Source organism: Myxocyprinus asiaticus, chromosome 38, assembly GCF_019703515.2.
Source record: "Myxocyprinus asiaticus isolate MX2 ecotype Aquarium Trade chromosome 38, UBuf_Myxa_2, whole genome shotgun sequence".
NCBI lineage: Eukaryota > Metazoa > Chordata > Actinopteri > Cypriniformes > Catostomidae > Myxocyprinus > Myxocyprinus asiaticus.
In genome coordinates this window covers 41,632,050-41,652,907 of record NC_059381.1, presented here as the reverse complement: position 1 = coordinate 41,652,907, position 20,858 = coordinate 41,632,050, and the positions used below count along the sequence as shown (strand labels likewise).

Sequence of the window (20,858 nt, the reverse complement as noted above, 5' to 3'; positions counted from 1 at the left end):
TATCACTTTTTAGAGTACTTTAATTTTGAAATTCAACACCAAAATGCCCTGATATTGTGTGAGTGAAACTCTGAGGTAGTGTACTATCATTCTGTAGTGAAATTGGTCTGTGGAAACAAGGAGTTTCCTTTTAATATCTATCTGAATTTATAGGAAACAGCATATATAAGACATTTTAGAGGGCTTTAATTTTGAAATTCAACATTAGAATGTTCTGATATTGTGTTAGTGACACTCTGAGATGGTGTACAATCATACTTAAGTGAAAATGGTCAGTAGAAACAGGGAGTTTTTTTCATATCTGAATTTATAGAAAAAACAGCTTATATATGAAATTTTAGAGGGCATTAATTTTGAAATTCAACACCAAAATGCCCTTATATTGTGCGAGTGACAATCTGAGGTAGTGTTCAATCATTCTGAACTGAAAATGGTCTGTAGAAACAAGGAGTTTCCTTTTCATATCTAACTGAATTTATACAAAACAAAGCTTATATATGACATTTTTGAGGGTTTTAATTTTGAAATTCAACATCAGACTGTCCTGAGATTGTGTACTATAATTCTGAAGATAGACTGTTCTGTGGAAATAGGAAGTTTCCTTTTAATATCTATCTGAATTTGTAGAAAACACAGCTGATATATTACATTTTAGAGGGCTTTAATTTTGAAATTCAACACCAAAATGCCCTGATATTGTGTGAGTGAATCTCTGAGGTAGTGTACTATCATTCTGTAGTGAAATTGGTCTGTGGAAACAGGGAGTTTCCTTTTCATATCTATCTGAATTTATAGAAAGCAAAGCATATATATGACATTTTAGAGGGTTTTAATTTTGAAATTCAACATCAGATTGTCCTGATATTGTGTGAGTGACACTCTGAGGTAGCGTACTATCACTCTGGAGTGAGATTTCTCTGTGGAAACAGGGAGTTTCCTTTTTAATATCTATCTGAATTTATAGAAAATAGCGTGTATATGTATACATAACATGTTACATACATATATATAAAACATTTTTTAGGGCTTTAATTTTGAAATTCAATATCAGACTGTCCTGATATTGCGTGACACTCTGGGGTGGTGTCACTTCATTCTGAAATGAAAATGGTCTGTGGAAACAGGAAGTGTCTCAATGACAGTCTGTCATTTTGGTGCTAAAAAGTCAGATGGTCTTTGGAAATTTATTCTTTATTATTAAGTTTGCAGACATTATTTTTTATTAAAAAATGTTTTATTTTTTGTTTAATATTTATTCATTTTGTTTTATGTAGTTATTTATATATTTTTATTTATTCATTCATTATTGACAGACTGACTGAATGCATGTGAAATCGCATTCACCGGAAGGTCGCTTTTATTTTGAAATCACCTCGACAACGCTCTTACCGTAATTCCTAGTATACAAGCGTACTGTAAAACAACGTGTGGACTAGCGTGACCATGTTTTCTAAGAGGAGGCTGGCTTGACCGCAGTGGACAAACTTTCATTCCTGTGCGTTGTGATTGAGCCCCGAGAAAACACAACATCTGTCATCCATTCATTAAAATCGTACGCATTTCCCACCCCTTGCATGTTTGATTATTTTGACTAATTTCATGATGATTTCAGCTACCAATAAGCATGTAGTTACTTCAGCTCCATCAAACATATTTGACTTTTTCAAATCCCTTGCGCAGAATTCCGTAGATTTTCCTTCAAAATCTGCGCTGAATATATGAAAAAGGTCCGCAGATTCCGTTAGATTCTTCTGAGAAATACAGTACAATATTCCTTTAATTTTCTGTAAATTAGATGCTACATCAGCAGCGCAGTAATTACACCATTACTACTAAAATTAGTACTAGCACATAATTGATTGCCACTCTGTTGCACAAATACAGTAGCTACTTGGTGTCTCATTACTTAAAAAAATAATTAGAAGCACAAAACCCATGTTTTTGATGTGAGAAAATTTAAATACAGTAAGACTGACAAACTATAATTTAACATAAAATGAAACAAGCATGATAATGTTGATTTTGGCCTATTCCACTTCAGAGATCCTTTACTGTATCCAGCACTTAAAGTATGTAACTTTTTCTGTTAAAATACTTTCTCTTTTCCAAGCTTAATATGCAGAGACAACTATAAGTCAGTTAATAGGTTAATTTCTCGAAAACTGTAAACACTTTGTTTTTGTGACGCTGAGTGACCCACCCTAACAATGTTACTAAACCAATGGTGTGAGTTGGGGGCGGGACTGTGTCTGTGTCTGACCAACAGCAGAAGGGGGCATCATTTTATGCTGCTTAAGTGGAATATTACTGTTCATATGTTAATATCACACAGACACAAGTGCTAATGACACATTAATGTTTATTGTTTCAGCAGTAGGTTCTGATCCAGTATATATTCAAATATAATTTTACAAATCACAGGCAGCATTGTCTTATAAGTGTTCAGAACTCAACACATATTAGTGTTGGGAATTGGGCATTCCAAATTGGGTGAAAAAGAAAAAAAAAAACATATTAGTGTTAAAAGAGTAATATATTCTGCTTCACTTGGTTATGTAAACATGATCAGAACCAATCTGCTTAAGGAGGACAATTTTAGTATTAAGTTACAAATAATAAAGCTAATCCCCCTTCCCAAAATTATACAATCATTTAATTGTAATAACACTAACTTAAATAGAAAAATCAACAGATCAAATAACATGCACATAAGCAAGAGCTTATTGCTCATTTTTTAAACACTGTACACATGAGCAGATACACTGTATAATACTAACACAGTACCAGTATGAAATAAACATGATTGTGATATTTTATCAAATCTGCACAACACAATGCTGCAAGACTGCAAATCCAATGATTTTGATAATCATGTTTTATGCTTTTTTCCTTTCTGTCAATATCCATTATCAGAAGACATTCTGTGTTACCAAGTGTTATCAAGAACATTTGTTATCAATGGTTATTAGGGTAAATCTTACGAAGAACGTGTCCGGGTCACATTTTACCAAAAAAGAAAATAATAATAATATTTTGAGAGACCATTAAGATTTTTTGCACTCTAATAGAGTAATAAAAACCATCCTGTCCAGACACAATGTATTTTGTCTGCAATAAATCAGCATCAGTTCAATTCAGTGCAACAAATGCTACCATAATGTATCCTTATACTTACAACTGTACTTTACAATCAAATAATCTAGCATGAATTTTTTTCGCATTACAGTGGGCTACTGATAATCGAGGAAGGTCACTTAAAAAATGTTCTTATGATTTTGGGGTAGAATATGACCTAGACAATTTTTGTGAATGTTGCCCATTTGTAAATACCGTCAGATGGGCGAATTCTGGTTTCCATAAGTTGGTTTTTATCAGTTCATTAATGTCTTTGGCTGGTATTGTTGCGCGAAACTGCATACATTTTGGACAGAGAGCAAAAACACAAGTTTGATCTTAGCTTGTCAAGAACTTCACTAGTTTCACAGAGTGGTCAACACAAACTCTTACAAGCTGAATCTGTTAAAAACTATTGCAACACAGGCAGAGACACAAAATGCAGAGGAAGACTTCAAACAAAATAAAATAATGGACTGCCAGAAATAGCAACTATAAGAATTGACCAATCATTTTCACAGGTTTCATGGCCACATGTAACAAGTAAATCACAATCTCAAGTTTATTTACTCTGCTGTTTACTCCATCAGACGATAACAGCAGTTTATAAACATGGTGGGTGAACTGCGGGTCTGTAAGGTCGCATTAAACTAGCTGATATGAGAGAGAGTATGCAGTCGATTCATCAGGACATCTGTGAATCAAAGAGCATCAGCAGCTCGTGACATATGACAAAGGTGAAGAAATAGACACAGAGGTCAGAGAACACATCACTCATTCTCCTGTACGTATCCATCGATCTGTTGATTACTTCAGCAGGAATGCCAGATAGCAGCAGAGCGGCGGTCAACATCGTCGTCTGTGTTTTCTTCTCTACCTGAACAACAAAGCATCATGAACAAGCATTCTATAAACTATGATGACTTTTCGGAGAAGTGACTTACACTCATTTACCCAATTATTTTCAAGTTACAGTTGAAGTCAGAAGTTTACATACACTTAGGTTTAAGTCATTAAAACTCATTTTTAAACCACTCCACAGATTTCATATTAGCAAACTATAGTTTTGGCAAGTCGTTTAGGACATCTACTTTGTGCATGACGAGTAATTTTTCCAACAATTGTTTACAGACAAATTGTTTCACTTTTAACTGACTATATCACAATTCCAGTGGGTCAGAAGTTCACATACATCAAGTTAACTGTGCCTTTAAGCAGCTTGAAAAATTCCAGAAAATCATGTCAAGCCTTTAGGCAATTAGCCAATTAGCTTCTGATAGGAGGTGTACTGAACTGGAGGTGTACCTGTGGATGTATTTTAAGGCCTACCTTCAAACTCAGTGTCTCTTTGCTTGACATCATTGAAAAATCTAAAGAAATCAGCCAAGACCTCAGAAAAAGATTGTGGACCTCCACAAGTCTGGTTCATCCTTGGAAGCAATTTCCAAACACCTGAAGGTACCACGTTCATCTGTACAAACAATAGTCAAAAGTATAAACAACATGGGACCATGCAGCCATCATACCACTCAGGAAGGGGACACATTCTGCCTCCTAGGGATGAAAGTAGTTTGGTGCGAAAAGTGCTCAGGAAGGAGATGCATTCTGCCTCCTAGAGATAAACGTAGTTTGGTGCGAAAATCAATCCCAGAACAACAGCAAAGGACCTTGTGAAGATGCTGGAGGAAACAGGTACACAAGTATCTATATCCACAGTAAAACGAGTCCTATATCGACATAACCTGAAAGGCTGTCAGCAAGGAAGAAGCCACTGCTTCAAAACCACCATAAAAAAGCCAGACTACAGTGTGCAAGTGCACATGGGGACAAAGATCTTACTTTTTGGAGAAATGTCCTCTGGTCTAATGAGACAAAAATTTAACTGTTTGGCCATAATGACCATCGCTATATTTGGAGGAAAAAGGGTGAGGCTTGCAAGCCGAATAACACCATCCCAACTGTGAAGCATGGGGGTGGCAGCATCATGTTGTGGGGGTGCTTTGCTGCAGGAGGGACTGGTGCACTTCACAAAATAGATGGCATCATGAGGATGGAAAATGATGTGGATATATTGAAGCAACATCTCAAGACCAGGAAGTCTTGAAAGCTCGGTCGCAAATGGGTCTTCCAAATGGCAATGTCCCCAAGAATACCTCAAAGTTGTGGCAAAATGGCTTAAGGACAACAAAGTCAAGGTATTGGAGTGGCCATCACAAAGCTCTGACTTCAATCCGATAGAAAATTTGTGGGCAGAACTGAAAAAGCATGTGCGAGCAAGGAGGCCTACAAACCTGATTCAATTACACCAGTTCTGTCAAGAGGAATGGGACAAAATTCCAGCAACTTATTGTGAGAAGCTTGTGGAAGGCTACCCAAAACATTTGACCCATGTTAAACAATTTAAAGGCAATGCTACCAAATACTAACAAAGTGTGTGTAAACTTCTGACCCACTGGGAATGTGATGAAATAAATAAAAGCTGAAATAAATCATTCTCTCTACTATTATTCTGACATTTTACATTCTTAAAATAAAGTAGTGATCCTAACTGACCTAAGACAGGGAATGATTTCTACGATTAAATGTCAGGAATTGTGAAAAACTGAGTTTAAATGTATTTGGCTAAGGTGTATGTAAACTTCCGACTTCAACTGTATGTACTTTTGTGAGCAGAAAAAGTTCATGCAAAAATGTACAGCAGATTTGTATGATCAAATTTCTCAAAAGGCTACTGAGAGTTTGTGTTTTTGCGTACATGTAGTTTGAGTTGATTCTAAATTTTATCCTAAATTTAGAATTTCACTGCAAACTCATTGCTGAATAATGTCTTTTGAGCACACACAGTTTTAACACACAAATAGTGAATGAGCCTCATTGAGTATGTAGAAAAACGTCATACTAATATTTAAAGGAAAAACAAACAAAAAATGGAATGAACCTTAGATTTTCATTAAAAACTAGTGTAGCAAAAACATTTCTTTAACTGTTGTTTTCACACAGCTATTAATACCGGTGTAGTTGCATGGTAAATGGTAAAAGTGTTGTATTAAAATGTGATTAAATTGAGATCTGATCTGCTTAAGTTTTGAGAGGGAGGGTGGTGGATTGTCCAGTAAAGGGTGAACATTTTGCAGATGTTGAGATGTTCTTACAAGCCAATAGCAAACATGTTTCATAATAGATGTTAGCAAATCTCAGAGGATTTATTGCCAAAACAATTAGGTTGTTTATTGAGCCCACAGGACATCCTCCCAGTAATGCATTATAATAATCTAGTCTTGAGGTCATGAACACATGAATTAGATTTTCGGCATCAGAAACAGAGAGCATGTGTCGTAACTTAGCAATATTTCTATGGTGGAAGAATGCTGTTCTAGAAACATTGCAAATGTGATTTTCAAACGACAACTTGCAATCAAGCCTGACACCCAGATCATTAACTGTAGACGACGGCATAAAAGTACATCCATCAAAAAATCAAATTATATTCTAGCATCCTATGTTTAGAGGTTTTTGGCCCAATAATTAATACGCCTTTTTGTCCGAATTGAGTAGAAGGAAATTACAGGCCGTTTAGTCTTTAATGTCATCAATACACTCTGCTAACTACAAGAATAGGAACATTTTAGGTCTGGAGGAAATATACTGTAAATCTGAGTATCACCAGCATAACAGTGAAAACTAATTCCATGTTTACTGATACTGTCTCCCAAGGGAAGCATGTACAGGGAGAACAGCAGAGGACCAATACAGAGCCTTGTGGTACTCCATACTTATGTTGTGTTTGATCTGACATGTTCTTCATGAGATTTATCCAAACTACTTGTCAATATCTTTTTAGTTAATTATTACAAACCTTTGGAAAATATTTGTTCAGTCCCATGAATCCCAGTTCAAGAGTGAGGAACGGTGCAAATATGGACTGCAACAACAGAAGACAGAGTGTTCAGATTAGTACTTGATCAAATAAAAATTACTACTACGCACAAATGACTCCATAACACTCACCAAATACTGGCAAACAAAGATGCGCACAAAGATGGCCAAAGCAACAGATCCGAGCAGTCTGAAGAGGCAGAATGAGTCGAACTCCTCTGATTCTACACTGCTTTCTTGAGCCGCTTTCTCAATGGCCAAATGTCCTCTCAGCTTCATCGCATCATCGAAGCGAGACAGGTATTTGTGCAAACCTCTGCGAGGGGAGCGAGTGAGTTCGTCCCCCAACAGCTCCCCGTGAGGTCTCGGTCTCAATGGAGACACGTCATCCTCTCCAACCGCATCACTGCTGCCGTTTCTCTCCGATGTCTCGCTGCTGTTCACGGCGGTCTCGGTCACGTGCGGTGAGAGTCTCTTTGAGGAGGCAGATGAAGACCAGGGCTCATTTCGGACCAGATCCAAATGAAAGCGGGGCTCTATCACACTTCTTGCTGCTTCAAAAACACAAAAAGTGCCCTTTAAATGCATGAATCTGAGTGCAGAGTAAAGCCATGTGTAATTAGATTAATCAGTCTTCTGGAAAACAAAGCTGTCTTTACAGTGAATGCTTTCAAGGAAGAAATAATTAAATGGATGTACTGTATGTATGGCAGGAGAGTGGGATCAAATCTTTTAAAGACAGTTTTGTTTGAGACACTTAAGCCCCATTTACACCTTGCATTAACATGCGTTTAATATTCAGATAGTATCTGGATATTCTATAGCTCGACTGCATTTACACCGTGCAGTCAAATGCATCTCCATTGTGATCAGATAGTTATCGGTTAAAAAAATGACCTGCTCAAAATGGAAAACACTACTTACATATTACATCAGAGGCTGGTAACTGAAAAATTTCCATCTTTTAGTGCATTTTAAAAACTGACAGCTAACTCAAATGCTTTCCATCACTTTAACAGTACGGGTCGGCAAAAATGTTTTTGATATCCATTGTGCGTTCACCGCTTTGCATATGCTTCTCATCTGAAATGTGCAACTGAAGCCTGGTTTCACGTGTAACGCGCATGATTAGAAAACAGGAGAGACACGAGTGAGTGCGGATTTCAGGAGAAAGACATGATATTCCAAGTGTATTCCAATGGGATTTTGTTCATTGTTCAGGTAACAAGATTGCAAGACAGCAGTGTCTGTTGTGTTCTTCACATTGCAATGGCTGTATTAACAGAAAAGGGCAAGAATGCTGAACACAGCGCTTTAACAACGGATGACTGTAGCGTAACATCATCATATAATTAACTACTTATGTAGTTGTATCCGGATAACGAAAACGCATTTGCATTTACACCTTGCATTAACGTGCATTTTCGGTGATCGGATTGCTACCAGATTGCACTTGTCCACATTAAATGACAGGTGTAAATGCACCCAAGACGCATTGTGAATGAATTGTGATCTCAAACCACATTTGGAGGTGGTCGGAGACAGATTCTGACCACATTCAAAGGTGTAAATGCACATGCGAGGTTTAATGGTATGGTTGTTTATTGGCGCTTACACTTGCCATAATTTCATTTCAAAGAAAACTTTAATTCCATGACCTGCAAATTAAAAACTTTTCTTTATAGAGTAGAAGATGAATACTAGTTGATGTCACAAAGCAATGTGATTTGAATAACTTTTGAATCATTTTTTAATAATGACCAATGTTTCGTCTAGGGATGCTCCGATCAGAATTTTTACTGCCAATACTGATCACCGATCTTCTTGTCACCTGATTGGCCAATACTGATCCCGATCATTTCACCTTTTATCAGGATCTCTGTCATACCTATGAGACACATATGTAAGCTTTCCGGACACTGTCACCATTAATTGAATTTTCCTCTTCCCAGTAACATCACTTTTAGTTTTAATATCACAGCCTAGTTTTTGCTGATAAAAAAGTTTAAAGGCTTATTAAAAAAGCTTTTTTAAATAAGACTTTTAAAAAAGTATAGGCTAACAAATTGTTCTCTATATTAAGATAAAAACAAACTGAAGGTTAGTGTCAAACTGAAGACAAACTGATAACACATAGGTGCAATTAAACTTAAAGTGACATTTTTGGTTATTGATACATTGTCATTATTTTATTTTATTTTATTATTCCTTATTTTATTTTTGCATTATATTTAAAACATTATATTATGGTATTTTAATATTGAATAGAAATTATTATACAGTATTTATAAATTCCTTCCCTGCCTTTTCAATTAGTTGGATGATTGTATTAATAGTTCATTTTTCACTTGTTGCTGCTTGAAATTTAAAGAGGGGAACACGTGCTCTCTCATGAGGGCAAGAGATGAAAGGAAAGTAGAGAAAGAGTGCATGTTTCTGGACTCTACAGCTGCTATTGTTAATGCCATTTAATCTGGAGATCTTTAATAGACATGTTTGAATTACACCACATCTTATACCTTGCATTATTACTGAGATACCTATGCCCAACAGAGACTAAGAAGCTGTAGGCATGAATGATAATAAGGACCGTTTCACAGCTCATGCTGTTTTCCCTTTGCCTAGTCGCGTGTGAAACGTCACATTAACAGCACAGTACACAAAGTTTTCATATTCGCCATACTTGTCCCACTGCATCATTCTTAACTGCTGAATCAAGTTTGTTGTCTAAAAACACTATGCCAGTATTCCCCACACTATGTGATGTCATGACAGTGCTGCTGCTATCTTAAGGGAGCCGCGCGACTTCTGCGACCTGAGTGATCGGTTTATGCGATCAGCCAAATTACCGATCACCGATCGAGTCATAGGACATGAAAATCGGCCGATCCCGATCGATCGGAGCATCCTTAGTTTCGTCACTCATTTTCGCATAAATTACATTTCATAATAACGTCTATCCCGACAGGCTGTATTTCCTTAGAGTAATGAAATGCTATAGTTTTAAAATTTTATTATTTTCCTTGAGGTCCACTAATAATGTTAGTGAAGTTTACATAATTTACAATTCTTTTTTTTTCTCCCCTAATTTGGAATGCCCAATTCCCAATTCGCTCTAAGTCCTCATGGTGGCATAGTGACTCGCCTCAATTCGGGTGGCGGAGGACGAATCTCCGCATCTGAGACTGTCAATCCGCGCATTTTATCACGTGGCTTGTTGAGCGCATTACCGCGGAGACATAGCGTGTGTGGAGGCTTCACGCTATTCTCCACGGCATCCACGCACAACTCACCACGCGCCCAACCGAGAGCGAGAACCACATTATAGCGACCATGAGGAGGTTACCCCATGTGACTCTACCCTCCCTAGCAATTGGGCCAATTTGGTTGCTTAGGAGACCTGGCTGGAGTCACTCAGCACGTCCTGGATTCAAACTCGTGAGCTCCAGGGGTGGTAGTCAGCATCTTTACTCGCTGAGCTTCCCAGGCCCCGCCTAAGCGCATTCTTAAAACTTCAACATAAATGCTACGAAGGTAAAATAGTGCCTAAATTATTTGCATGCACAGAGTAAGATTTGTGATAGCATAAATCAAATTGCAAGCGTAAAAATAAAGTGCATGCGCACAGAACGTTTTGTAAAGGTGTAAATCAAGTTGCAAGCGTAAGAAAAAATATTAGCAATACTTTAATGCTTTGCATAAGTGTAATTCATGTGTTGTGAATCTGTAATTGCATATTAACACAAAGTAAATGTGGTTTGTATTCTTCTGACTTCCTTTTTTTCGCACTTACACTTTTGGAACTGTTTATGCCAAAAACATTGCAAACCTGCAATCAGCGAAATGCAGGCAAAGAAAGGGTGCTATTTATTGTATTTTTATTTATTCTTTATTTTCTCAGGATTCATTTCTAGAATTTGCTGTCAATGTATAATAATAATGTCAAACATTCTTTGATAAAAATATTTAAGAAAGCAGCTTTCTAAGTACCTTTGCATAGTCACATCGGTGCAAAATCAGTGAAGAATCCACATAGAAAAAGGTCTGTTTTCATTCCAGGTCAAAAATTAAACATATCGGCCACCATATCGGTAATCAGTGAATTTTCCCTCTCTAAAATTGGTATCGGTCTCAAAAATCTCATAACGTTCGTGCTCTACTGTTCATTATTTCAATTATTTTTTAATTACTTTCGATTATTATTGGCATGGTAAATGGATGGATGGATGGAACTTGCTGGTATCATTGAACTCATTCTAAAAAACAAAATGATATAAGTAAACTATCTGTCTATCTGTTCAGAGTTTTGTTTTATATGGCTTACTTTATTCATTTGTTTTCTAGTATGAGTTCTGTGATACCAGCTAATTCCATCTATTCACCAAAATGCCTTGCCAATGATAATTAATATTAAATATCATTAAATTGTGTATGTATTAATATATCAGTTTGATATTTAAGAGAGTAGAGATTTCATGTAAAATACATAACCGAATAATCTATGCAATTATGTATTTTTCACAATTTAGTTGGATCTGGTCAAAGAGCTTCATTTGAAATGTAGCCTAAACTTATTCTATGAATTATAGACTGTACAGGCCGTTGAATATATACATTTTTAGACACCCATGTTTTTAACTGAAGGGACGTACACAACAGACTGTATTCCACCCAATTAGCCGTTAGGTTATAATGAAAAGTGAAGATGTTTGAAATGTTCATCCAACGCATGGAATTCTTAAAAATAACCTAATGAATTATAATAATTATAAAATCAAATAATAACAACAGCATCTTCCCCCATATTCCCCTGTAATAAACATCTCACAGCTGCCGTCTGCATCAGCCTTGCTGAATCCCACGATCTTGTTAATTCTGTCCTCTGAATTCATCAGTAATTTTCTCCGGCGGATCTCCGCGCGTCTCTGAGCGGCTGTTCGAGCGCTCGGACTCTCTTCATTTGACTCCATTGATCAGATCAAAACAGATCAGATACTGATCGTCAGTACGGGCCCGCGCTGATGATCACTACCTGTTTGTGTTATTGATGAGGTGGGGCTTCAAGCGCAACACGATGATGTCACGCGTCCCCAATGATTGACGACAAACGTTGCAAAATAAAAGCCAGAGTTATGATGTAATTTGTATTTCTTTATTTCTTTATATTTTGGCTCTGGCTTTTGAAACTTTGTGTATTATTTTATTCATTTTAATAAAATATAAATTGTTACCTACCCATTTCACTATTTATAAAAAAATTATCATCAAATAACATTAATTTATCAATTAAGCCTATTAATTTAAATAGATGTTTATCAAGCTAACATATGGTTTTTAGAAGTGTACTGTACACCATGCCAGCAAGACACTTTCTTACTCTAATATGCATTTTGTGTGCTCCAAGGACTATGATTCCAACAGACCATAAGTTTTAATATAAAATATAATTTTGTTTTTTTACATATTTTACATATGTATATATATGACTTTTACAGACCGGGTTTGTGCGTGTGGCGGGTACGGGATGGATATACTGATACATTCACATTAGGCCCATCTCTTCAGTGACCATCACTGCGCAGTAAGTGTGACACCCTCAGCCAAAATCAAGTTCTTTTGAACCTGCTAGTGAGATGCCGGCTGTACTATTATAAGTAGGTTTTTTGAGAGTTCACAGAAGACGGGGCTATGACGCTGCAGAAATAAAAAAAAAACAAGCAATCTATAACTTGTTGCAGTCACAGCTGGTTAGGAAAGACATGGAAAAGAAACCATTTATCTCGTGTCGAGTCGCGCCTGGTTAGGACGGCAATTTAAAATGAAATGGTAAAAGCAATTTTAATTTACTAAAAAATCTAAAAAGATTACAGAAATATAAAATTGTGTAACTGAATACAGACCTTTCACAAGTTTTGTTGCGTAAATTCTTACATTGTAAAAAACATTAAATTGTTGTTTTTGGTTGAGTGAAAATGTTTGTTTGTTTTTTTGTAGTTAAACGTGTCAATTTTATGTAAGGCATCATCCTTAACTGCCAAACCAGCAGAACTCTCTGGAGAACCTCTAAGTCTGAAACCTCAGTTTTCATTTCACGTCATCGTTTTCCAAAGTGTTGTGTTCTGTTAGTGTTTCAAGAACTATACCACTTGTGTCCTGTAGAGGGAACTACTGGATAGTGATTTGAGAATTTAACATTAGGAGTAGTAGAGTTCTGAAGTAAAAGAGTGAAAACATGACTATTTTTTAGCCTGCTTTCTTCCTTCAAATACTGCAATTTAACAAATTGGTGATGAGGATGGCAGCATCCCTGCTCCTGCCCCGTTTCTAACCTGCCTGGCTGAGCTAGTCATCCCTTTTCCCTTTTCGATGTTTTTAAATCTTATTTGAAGACTCACCTTTTTTCACTTAACTATGCTTAATGTGGGTTGCTTATTTTATTATGTGTTATTGTATTTTCTACATTCTGTATGTATATGATCCGTATATGCTATAATGTGAAGCACTTTGGTCAACATGTGTTGCTTTTAAATGTGCTATAGAAATAAAATCGATTGATTGATTGATTGATCCCTTTTCCAACTTGGCGAAAGATATTAAAAAATTACCTCATGGTAATAAATGCTTAGAGTAATGGATGCTCGGATGCTAGACGCCTCACTTGGGGAAACAGCCGAGACTGCCACCACCAGATCCTAACAGAGGAAAACAGAAAAATACTTGCTTCAGGTTTGGTTCAGCACATCATCTTGCAAATGCTAAAAACTGCTCCACTGAGTATGTGACATTTCATTATTGTTGAAAAAGAGGACACTTCGCAAAAGTGTGTAAATCTGCAACCAAATAGGTACTTGAAGTTGTGGTTCATGAGCTTACCATCTGTTACACGAGTGACATGTCTGTGCCAGACAAAATTCATTGCAAAGTCCACATAGAAGCACCACTCAGGAATGTGAAATGTATTGACTTAATAGTGGATACTAGATCATAAGTTTCTATATTGCCAGAACAATTGTACCAAAAATATTTTGCAACCTGCCTCTTAACAGAACCTAAGGCTCATCTAATAACTTACTCCAAAGATAAAACCCCGGTTCTGGGCTGCCTGTCTGCTTCTGTGACCTTAGCAGCCCCATCTACAGTACCTTCTACATCATCCAGGCCAGCTGGCCTTTGTTAGGGATAGACTGGATTAAAGCCTTGAAGAGCCACATTAGCGGAAACGCTGTGGGCACTGTACTGCTAACTGCCAAACATGAATAATGACAGACTAGATTCTTGCGTTAAATCTCTTTACTCCACACTAGCAAAAGTGAAAACAACAACACTCTCCAGAGCGTGGCTTTCTCCACACCTCCCAACCCCCAGCGCCCCTGAGTGGTCTTGGAGGGTAAAAATTAAACTTAACAATCTCCCTTTCTTCTTTTAGGAAAACAAAAAAACAAACAGAACAGATCCCTTTAAAGGGGACATATGTAAAAGAAAAATAAATTATATACATATATAACTGGAATACTTCAGCTTGTAGATCAACACGAAGATATATTTGCAGGCTATTTCTGTAAGCTTATTTTATTTCCATACACCCTCACTAAGGGTCATAAGGAGTAATGTAGATGTCCCCTTTTTAGTCAGTGAGCAAGCTGTTCTTTTGTGGCTGACCAAAGGATCCATTGGATCCTTACAGAGTGGATCAGCTCTTTAATGCTTCTGATTTCAAGACAGAGTCTCTTTAATTATTTTTATTTACAAAAATAATCGGCAAATTTACCATCACCTGTTGTGATTTCTAAATAAAGTGCAGATAAATACATCACATTGTCAATGCCATCTGCAAGAGCCAATGTTTCTCCTGTCAAAGTGCTTCTGACAAATCTTCTGATTTTCTAGGACTGCCAAGAAATGGGTGAGAATTTTCCATCTTCTTCCAATAACATTATTAGATGCTCACCTGAGTGCCACCATCTGGAAGATTTCCCAAAGAGGCATCACTAAACACCAGTTTCAAGGAGCTGTCTTTTCCCAAGTTCTGAAATGTAAGAGTCACTTCTTGACAATTTTCTGATTTCTTGTTTACATCATGCAGAGTCTGAATGGTAGCATGTTTTGTAGTGGATGCAAGGATAGATGTGTCACCCATTGCACCTGGTCTACTCTGTCTAGCAACCCACAAGATTTGACCAATCTTAGACTTCAGCATGTCAGTCTCACAGTTTGTTAGTGGAGTGTTACATTGAACAGCTCTGGCAGGATCCATAACAATGGGCTAAAGACCTTTTAGGTAGGTGCTGTGATGTACTTGTACCACACCATCTCCAGAAGAATTCTCCCTTCCTAAATAACTGAAGTTGCTGTGCTCTTCATGTCCAGCTTGGAAAGCATTTTTTAAGTGTGGGATGACATATGCAGAAAATGTTTTAGAACCTCCCCATAGGAAATTATCAATGTAAGAAGCAAGAACGCCAGTTACCTTTCCTCTGTCATCCAGCCAGTAGAACACTGCAGGGTCAACCTGTGATACACTAGTCTAGCCTTAGGCACTATGCAATCAGGTGTTTCTTTGACTGAGCACACCCACCTTGTGCTGATGCATTTTTGACCATCATTTTTCACTTAATTAAACAGTTTATTTTCCAATTATCCAGCTCAACTTTTTTGCATCAATAAACGTCTAATCTTCAATGAATAACACATCACTTTCATGGTGGCCATTACTTGGTTCTGTATTGTCTGGGAAAACAATCTGAAGGTCATCTATTTGTCTCAGGTCAACTGACCCAGTAATGCCCACAGTCTCAGTTTGGGTATATTGTAGATTGTACCAGTCTTTATTTTTTCCTGAAACTTTTCCTGCTCTACCAAGAATCTGTGCAGTCCGTGACTCACCACTTTTTTTTTTGTTGTTGTTGTCTGTAACCATCTGCCTTTTGGAGCCTGGAATGATGGACATGAACATAAGTGCCTCCATGCTTCACAAATATCACTGCCCCATCCTAGCCAATGACAACACCTGGACCATTACATTTTGCACTGTCTACATGTTTGTAGTACACTTTTCCCAGTCATATTTTTCATCTGTGGGCAGTAATTGTTTACACAAGGCTCTTCGAATTCTCTCAGAGCATTCAGCCTCTGTGAATGCTCTTCTTGCGCATTCAGTGCTGAAATGTGCTGTCCTACCCATATGCTTATACTAGTACCTTCAAGAGCAGGTGGCTTATCAGTAAGAAATGATGATAGATTCAGATTTTGTCCAAGCACAAGCTGATATGGACTGTATCCATGTACACTTTGCAGTTTTTTCAATCACATCTATTGTCATTTTTTACTTTCAGCAGTATCTCTGTGAGGGTTTGATTGTGTCTCTCTGAAAGACCACTGCTCCAGGGACTATATGCTGCTGTGGTCTTGACCTCAATGTTGAAGTTTTCTGCCGTATTCCTCATCTACTTATTGTTTAACTCCCCACCATTGACACTGAACAGTCTTTTGGGTGGACCATGAATGCTGATCCAGCTTTCTTTGTGGTCCCAATACTCCCAGCACTAAAGCGTGTGAAATGATCAATAACAAAAAGATCCCATACTCCTGGGTCCAGTTCATGTAGGTCCACTGCCACAGTTTCATTGTAGCTTGAGTAAATAGGCAGCCCCATGGTGGGTTTTGGTTGGCTGTACTTAATTATAATTTAATTATATAATTATCACACATTATACATTTGCACATATACAGTGAAATTATTTTTTTCACATATCCCAGCTAAGCTGGGGTCAGAGTGCAGGGTCAGCCATGATACAGAGCCCCTGGAGCAGATAGGGTCAAGGGCCTGGGACAAGGGCCTTGCTCAAGGGCCCAACAGTGGCATCATGGCAGTGCTGGGGCTTGAACCCCCAACCTTCTGATCAGTAACCCAGAGCCTTAACTGCTAAGCCACCACTGCCCCTAGTCCTTTAGGACTACAGTGCATCATGATTACCAGAACAGGTCAACAGCTTTTTTAGCCTATCCACTGAAGAATGTCCAAACTGTTAATGAAGTTTCAGTAAGTGTAAGGAATTTTCTGGATTGGCCCCTAAGTATCAAGTCAGGTCTGCAGTCGCTGTCTCCATCTGGATCCTCATGAGGGGAGAAATGAATGACACAGACACTTAAGTATGCATCAGAGATTTCTCGTACTTTATTGTTCAGCACAGCATTATATATCTTTGTAAGAACAGGAAAAGCAGTACACTAACTACATTATCCAATGAGATAAATCATGACCCTATTTGGAAAGACATACATAAAGATTCTGCATTAATTATGTAAATGAAACAAAATATTCTAGAATAGAGGAGTGGTATTTAACCTTTAATTTGAGACACTCAAATTAACAAATCACTTTTTTCTTTGAGAAGAAAAACAGGGAACCCTTTCCAAATGATTTCCGTTACTGACACACACACACACACACACACACACACACACTATGAAAATAGGAACTGAGTACAAGCTGTCAAATGTCAGCTTAAACATATGTCAACTGAGAGGTCAACTGAGAGGTGTTCCTTTTCTCACAATGCCCGCTTTGATCCTGGAAGGATCACTCGGAATCTCAGTTGACTTCAACAGCGGGTAAGCATACATAATGAAGCATAGCAATATTATGTCTGTTTAACATAGCAGTGACCTCTTCCCACATACGGGCAAAATCGTGTACCAACCCATATGCGTATTTTGAGTCTGTGTATATATTGATTGATTTATCTTCAGCCAGTTGGCATGCTCTAATCAATGCAAACAGTTCAGCTGCTTGTGCAGATTTGTATTGAAGCAAAAATGCTTCGATAATACGATTTGGAAGTTAAGTTACGGCATAACCACACCAGTATACAGCATCATTTGGTTTTGAACATGACCCATCTATATACCAGTGATCCCCCTCCTCCAGGGCGGAGGAGGAAACGTCCGGCCTGCAAGAGGTGGATGCATGAAGACGATCCAAGCAATCACGTGAGTCATCAGAAAACTGGCCATTGGTTAACAACTTATGCAATGACAAAGTTGGACCATGCACAATGGAGGTTGGTTTAATAGTCAGATTAGCAGTAGCCAAAAAATAGCCTCATACCCCGATCGACGTTGTGCTGTCATGTGTTGTGTAGTAATATTATGCATAATTGCTCCTACCTGATGCGAGGTGTGCATAGTCATAGGGTGTGAAAGAACAATGCATTCTGCGTCTTGTACCATCAATGCCACAGCAGCAACCACCCGCAGACAAGCAGGGAGGCCTTTTGCGACTGCATCTAATGTCTTCGACAAGTACGCCACCGGTCTATATGTTCCACCATGGGACTGGGCGAGGATCGCTGCTACTGTGCCTCCAGCCTCATGCACGTACAAATGGAAAGGTTCTCCATAGTTTGGCAGACCTAGAGATGGTGGGGAACTTAGACTTAAGTAAGTGCTTGAAAGACATGTTCATTTCAGTAGTCCATTTTATGGGCTCTTCGGCCCCTGAGTGTGTGACCTCTCTCAATATATTGTCGTACGAGCAGTTCAGGACCCAGGCTCGACAGTAATTAACTAGGCCCAGAAAAATTTGCATTTGGGTCTTTGTTGTCGGACGCTGAAAGGTGGTTATTGTTTTGACTATCTGTGGAGAGACGAACTGTTCCTTTCTGCAGCTCATGACCCAGATAGTCAACTCTCGGTTTCACCCATTGCAGCTTGTCTTTTGATGCCTTGAAACCAGGATGTCGTCAGTGTATTGCAGCAGACAGGTCTGTGGTGGCAGCTTGGTGTCTTTGAAAGTAGCGTGCACTACAGCAGAGAACATAGCAGGCGAGTCTCTAAATCCCTGGGGCATTTTTGTCCACGTGTATTGTCGGCTTCCGTACATGAACGCGAACAGGGGCTGCATGACAAGGGCAGAACAGATCAATAACAGTAAAATAAGTGTGGTCTGCTGGAACAGAATTAATAGTTGTGTACACATCTGCCACCACAGGAGACAATGGAACAATTATATCATTAATTTTCCTCAAATCTTGTGTTAGTCGCCACGTACCATTAGCCTTTTTGACAGGATTGATTGGTGTGTTATATGGTGAATAGGTTGGTTTCAATATACTTTGTGACAGCAACCGTTGTATTATTGGACCAATACCTTCTTCCTTTTCTTTTGAGAGTGGGTACTGTTTGCAGTATACTGGTATGTTAGACCGAAGTTTAGCCACATATGCACATATGCACACAGCTTCATCTTTGTGGGCGGCCCACAATGCTGGGTTGACATTGAGTAGTTCCTGTTTCACATCATAAGACCTCACAGACATTGAGCTGAGCACTTCACCACAAGTTCCTGTACACACAGACTGAAAATACACTGAAGAGAATATCAGTTGCAAAAAGTTAGATTCAAATGATATCTTGGCACCAATTTTGTGCATCAGATCACGCCCCAGTAAGCAGAATGGAGAGTCAGGTAAAGTGACAAAATCATGCATTTTAAAAAGAGTTGGGTCATCTGGGGAGGTAACGGGCAATTTTGGTGTAATTTGACATTTCACAGGGATGCCGTTAATTCCCACAGAGTTTATGGTGCATCCTGTAATTGAGCCTTCATAACAATGCCCTGCCAGGGAACTTTTAGAAGCGTCAGTGTCTACCAAGAACGTATAGGGTTTACGATCAACATACAGCTCAAGAAAGGGCAAGGTAGAATCGTAAAAACGCAAAACAGAAGGTAGAAAATATAATGAGGCCTCAGTACTCTGTGGGCATCCCTAATGCGGGATCCACTCTGTTGGGTAAGCAGGTACAGAGCGCTCTGAGGGTCGATTACACGGGGCATTTAGGTCATTTTGGTTGTCATTACGATTTCCACGGTCGTCCTGTCGGCGATTGTGCTCACTTTTGCACCGTTTTAGATCATGTTGTCTTTTCCGACATTCGCGCTTAAAGTGTCCCGGCTTGCCACAGTAATAGCAATTCTTACTTTGTACGTCTTGTGCCATTACTGGAGTTGGTTTAAGTTTAGTCAGGAATCCCATTGTGGATTTCCCCACCCGCCTTTTACCATCGATTTGGTCTTGCTCATATATCGGTCTTCAAATGAGCTGTCTCTAGGATACGGATCTAACTGTGTTTTTCCCTCTGACCATCCAGCCAAATTACTGATATATGGTTCAGTATTATAACCTTGATTATTATAAAACATTAATTGTTTTCCTGTTTCCTCCAGTAAAGGACGGTGTATCTCCTGTCCCATAATGTCACCACAGTACGAGTATTCAGGTATATAATGGTTAGTCAAGAGGAATGAAGCAAGTTAGTCAAAATGCTATCCGGACAGAGAACAGGACGGCAGACCAATATATATTTTTGCACCCAGAGAAATTTGACCTTGAGATTGAGCTCTTCTTCCTATTTATCTTTCAAAATAGGGCTACCACGACTATAGTCACAAATTTGAGGTGTAAAACCTTCTTATTTATCTTTCAAAATAAGGCTCCCCCGACTATAGTCGTGAACTTGAGATTAAGATTCTCCTTCTTATTTATCTTTCAAAATAAGGCTCCCTCGACTACAGTCGCAAATTTGAGATGTAAAACCTCCTCATTTATCTTTCAAAATAAGGCTTCCCCGACTGTAGTCGTAATCATCAAATTCTCTACCAAATTTTATGTGTAATATTTCAACAGACAGGAGTTCTTAAAATTGTATATAATTTTGTCCTACCTGTCTGGAAATATCCCACTTTCTGACACCAAGGCTGTAAGGAATTTTTAGTATTGGCCCCTAAATATTTACACTTACATTACATTTATGCATTTGGCTGACGCTTTTATCCAAAGTGACTTACAGTGCCCTGATTACAGGGACAA

General features: G+C 38.2%; 1 protein-coding gene and 1 long non-coding RNA gene across 5 annotated transcripts in view; one reads left to right on the top strand and one right to left on the bottom strand.

Annotated features, from left to right (window-relative positions):
* Positions 1-2,342: 2,342 nt before the first annotated feature.
* LOC127429156 (guided entry of tail-anchored proteins factor CAMLG-like) lies at positions 2,343-12,049 on the bottom strand. Of its 4 annotated transcripts, none has more exons than XM_051678023.1 (5): positions 11,819-12,049; positions 7,123-7,544; positions 6,971-7,036; positions 4,444-4,585; positions 2,343-3,991 (listed from the first exon to the last, which is right to left on the bottom strand). In XM_051678023.1, the coding sequence occupies exons 1-5, from the start codon at positions 11,958-11,960 to the stop codon at positions 3,927-3,929; spliced, it is 837 nt and encodes a 278-aa protein (XP_051533983.1). In that variant the 5' UTR covers positions 11,961-12,049; the 3' UTR covers positions 2,343-3,926. The 4 variants fall into 4 exon arrangements, with proteins under 4 accessions (XP_051533983.1, XP_051533984.1, XP_051533985.1 ...); XM_051678024.1 differs by having other exon boundaries at positions 7,123-7,541; XM_051678025.1 differs by lacking the exon at positions 4,444-4,585.
* A 313-nt stretch (positions 12,050-12,362) lies between these two features.
* Positions 12,363-20,858, top strand: part of LOC127429175 (uncharacterized) — a 29,225-nt gene continuing 20,729 nt past the window's right edge. The window contains exons 1-2 of the long non-coding RNA XR_007895240.1: positions 12,363-12,571; positions 14,878-15,023. This is a non-coding gene — a long non-coding RNA (uncharacterized LOC127429175). The remainder of the gene's footprint in view (positions 12,572-14,877; positions 15,024-20,858) is intronic.

What these genes read in the sequence shown, in the direction of transcription:
- LOC127429156 (XM_051678023.1), bottom strand. Translation starts at nt 11,960, where the DNA reads ATGGAGTCAAATGAAGAGAGTCCGAGCGCTCGAACAGCCGCTCAGAGA. An exon ending in TCTTTGTTTGCCAGTATTTG is followed by an intron (nt 7,037 to 7,122) that starts GTGAGTGTTATG and finishes CTGTTGTTGCAG; the next exon opens with TCCATATTTGCACCGTTCCT. An exon ending in TGAACAAATATTTTCCAAAG is followed by an intron (nt 4,586 to 6,970) that starts GTTTGTAATAAT and finishes TTGTTTGTACAG; the next exon opens with ATGAACGTGGTACCTTCAGG.